Source organism: Rutidosis leptorrhynchoides, chromosome 1, assembly GCF_046630445.1.
Source record: "Rutidosis leptorrhynchoides isolate AG116_Rl617_1_P2 chromosome 1, CSIRO_AGI_Rlap_v1, whole genome shotgun sequence".
Taxonomy (NCBI): domain Eukaryota; kingdom Viridiplantae; phylum Streptophyta; class Magnoliopsida; order Asterales; family Asteraceae; genus Rutidosis; species Rutidosis leptorrhynchoides.
This window is the reverse complement of record NC_092333.1, coordinates 91,927,490-91,931,165: the sequence shown is the minus strand read 5'-3', so window position 1 is coordinate 91,931,165 and position 3,676 is coordinate 91,927,490. Positions and strand designations below refer to the sequence as shown.

Sequence of the window (3,676 nt, the reverse complement as noted above, 5' to 3'; positions counted from 1 at the left end):
TTTCATCACTAATGGAGAACAAACATACCTATAATATTCAGGTTCCATCATGGACTCTGATCACCATACTTATCATTTTGATCATCATTTGTAATCATTCATCACTTGTGGTTGCTACAGACACCACCGAAACATACATAGTTCAGCTAAAACCTCCCAATGACCATACGTTTCTTCAGTTCGAAGATCTTGAAAGCTGGTATAAAACATTCTTACCCACTACAACTTCAACAGAGCTGGACCAGAAGCCGTATATGGTTTATGCATACCGTCATGTAATGAAGGGTTTTGCAGCAAAACTTACTGTTGAGCAAGTAAATGAAATGACAAAGAAAGATGGAGTCATATCGGCTCGACCTCAAAGAATGTTGTCGTTACATACAACTCATAGTCCCGATTTCTTGGGGCTGCACCCGAACGTAGGTCTCTGGAGTGGTTCAAACTATGGAAAAGGTGTTATTATAGGAGTTGTTGACACCGGGATTACTCCTACTCATCCTTCTTACGATGATACAGGTGTCCCCCCTCCACCGTCTAAATGGAAAGGCACATGTGACGTGGTGGGGTGTAATAACAAATTGATTGGCTTAAAGAATTATGTTAGCGATGGTGGTTCATCAGGGCTTGATAAAAATGGACATGGGACCCACACCTCGAGTATTGCAGCAGGAAATTTCGTTGAAGGTGCTAATGTATTCGGAAACGACAAAGGCACTGCTGTGGGGATGGCTCCACTTGCACACGTGGCTATGTATAAAGTATGTGATCAAAGGAAGTGTAGCGACGCTGCTATATTAGCTGGTATGGATGCAGCTATTGAAGATGGTGTTGACGTGCTTTCTATCTCGATTGGTGCAAGATCTCGCCCTTTTTATAACGATCCGATTGCTAAAGGCGCCTTTGCAGCAACAAAGAAAGGAATATTTGTAAGTTGTTCTGCCGGAAACCGTGGGCCTATTAGTCCTTCGTTATCAAACGAAGCTCCGTGGATATTAACGGTTGGTGCTAGTACAATTGATAGAAAGGTCAAGGCAACAGTAACACTAGGGAACCAGGTGTTACTAGACGGAGAATCGCTTTTCCAGCCTAAAGATTTCCATCCTGCAACTCTTTTGCCACTTGTATATCCAGGGAAAAATGGTGACAAAGGCGCGATGTTTTGTACCAAAACATCATTATTAAACAACACAGTCGATGTCAAGGGAAAGATAGTAATTTGTGTAAAATATGATAATGTTGCACAAGGACAAAGAGTAAAAGATGCTGGTGGAGCTGCTATGATTCTCATAAACAAACAAATAGATGGTGCTACTACAACCGCAGATGCTCATGTACTTCCGGTATCACATGTTGGTTACAGAGAAAGACTTACAATTCTAGAATACCTCACGTCAACTACTTTACCTGTCGCAACGATTGTATTCCATGGAACTGTTATCGGAGAAGATAAATCTGCTCCTCAAGTGGCCTCTTTTTCGTCAAGAGGGCCGAATGTAGCGAGTCCAGGAATTCTTAAACCCGACATTATTGGGCCTGGAGTAAGCATTCTGGCAGCGTGGCCCGTGTCTGTTGATAACACTACAACAACAGCGACGTTTAATGTAATGTCAGGTACATCCATGGCTTGCCCTCATCTAAGCGGGATCGCAGCGTTATTAAAAAATAGATATCCGGATTGGTCTCCTGCTGCTATTAAGTCAGCAATTATGACAACTGCTGATTTGGTCAACTTAAATAATCAACCGATTGAGGATGAAAGGGAGCTTCCTGCTAGCGTGTTTGTAGTTGGTGCTGGCCATGTGAACCCAACTAAAGCTAGTAACCCTGGGCTTGTTTACGATATCCAACCTGCTGATTACATACCTTATTTGTGTGGATTGGGATACTCAAGCGAGCAAGTTACAATCATAGTCCAAGAGCCAGTTTCATGTGTAAACATATTAAGCATACCCCAAGCTGAGCTAAACTATCCTTCATTTGCCATCCAACTAAGTAGTAGTAGTAGTAGTAGTAGTAGTAGTAGTAATGTGTCCAAAATTATGACATACCAGAGAACCGTGACCAATGTTGATGGGGATGATGCTATTTCTTCTTACACCGTGAACATTTACCAACCACCAGAAATAACAGTTATGGTTTCACCCTCTACACTCACCTTCTCAGAAGCTAACCAGAAGTTGAGCTACCAAGTGATATTCATCCCTTCCGGGACCCATCCAATGATCGAGTATGGTGAGTGTAATAGGATCAAGTACGGTGAAGGGGCTATAGTATGGAACTCTGCAAAACATTCAGTTAGGACTCCCATTTCTGTCAAATATGTTTAATTAAGTCTCAGGAAGGCATATATATATATATATATATATATATATATATATATATATATATATATATATATATATATATATATATATATATATATATATATATAGCTTTTCTTGGAGATTAATTCAATGGCTGCACTTATCAACCATTTGAATTTCTTTCCTTGACTTAAATATGGATGATACAATGTTGTGATAATAATAGGCATCATGAATGTCACTGTGGTAAAGTTGGTTCTCTTATATATATATATATATATACATATTGAGTTATATTATTTTAAGTTGCATAGATTGTTAGAGATATACTGATCGAATTCAATAGATGCTTATATCCTCATCCCTAAAGGCATAAATTAGAGCCTAAACTGCAAATCGCATCAGTACAGTATAAAGTATGTAAGGTCACAACACTAAATCTGGTTCTAATATAATTACTTAGTTTCCGATTTTATTCAAGCATTTTATCAAACACATTTAGTGCATTGAACCATGTATGACTGCCGACTACATACATTTGTGTTCAAAGAACCGGATTCAAGTAATCATATCTATCTATATGCATAATAATGGCATACACTATGGTTTGCACAAACAATAAACTCATTACAAGCCAGAAAAGATGTTTAGAAGACATGAAGATAGCATTAAAAGGCAAAATTACTAATTATAAGTCCAACATTCTCCGTTCAGAAAATTATGATAAGTAACACTCGGGCAGTTCAGCGTCTTGCATAAGCCCCGCAGACCGCATCAAATGCATAAGCGGTAAATATCAAAGTAATGGGCACGTGAGCAGTACATATGTCACGTCAGCATAAAGCTCAAAGTCGGTTACGCACTTTCAGCATAAAACAACCACTAATAAAGTGACACGTGTATCTCTGAACATTCGGGAGCTTTCACACCTATAAATGAGCCACCTGGGCCATCACTTGGGGGACACTTGGACTGGTGACAAAAAACACAATTTCTCTCTCACACAGAACTTTCTCACTCTAACTCTAGAACTTGAACACTTAGCCACAAAGCGCTAGACGGATCACTTCGCAGTTTGGTTCCGGAAGATTGATTAAGCCACCCCACGCTACCTAGACCATGATCTGAGTCTGCATGGATATTTGTTCTGAGGGTAAACATCAATCGGAAATCCACCTCAGCACGCTAAGTTCTAGAATCTGTATTGACACTTGTTGACGCAGCCGTTAGCTGAAAATAGGTATCAACATATGGCGCCATCCATCTCAAAGAACACAAGAAACACAAAAATTACGTTAGCAAAAGCAAGTGACATACCTTCCACAAGTGCACCAATGGAAACAGTTGATGAATTTGCAGTTGATGAGGCATCT

General features: G+C 39.7%; 1 protein-coding gene across 1 annotated transcript; it reads left to right on the top strand.

Moving 5' to 3' along the window:
- Window positions 1-239: 239 nt before the first annotated feature.
- Window positions 240-2,327, top strand: LOC139862921 (subtilisin-like protease). The gene has a single exon (XM_071851550.1). It carries the CDS (start codon window positions 255-257, stop codon window positions 2,325-2,327), a length of 2,073 nt encoding a protein of 690 aa, XP_071707651.1. The 5' UTR covers window positions 240-254.
- Window positions 2,328-3,676: the final 1,349 nt, after the last annotated feature.

Coding starts and splice junctions, on each gene's coding strand:
- LOC139862921 (XM_071851550.1), top strand. CDS start 255: ATGGTTTATGCATACCGTCATGTAATGAAGGGTTTTGCAGCAAAACTT.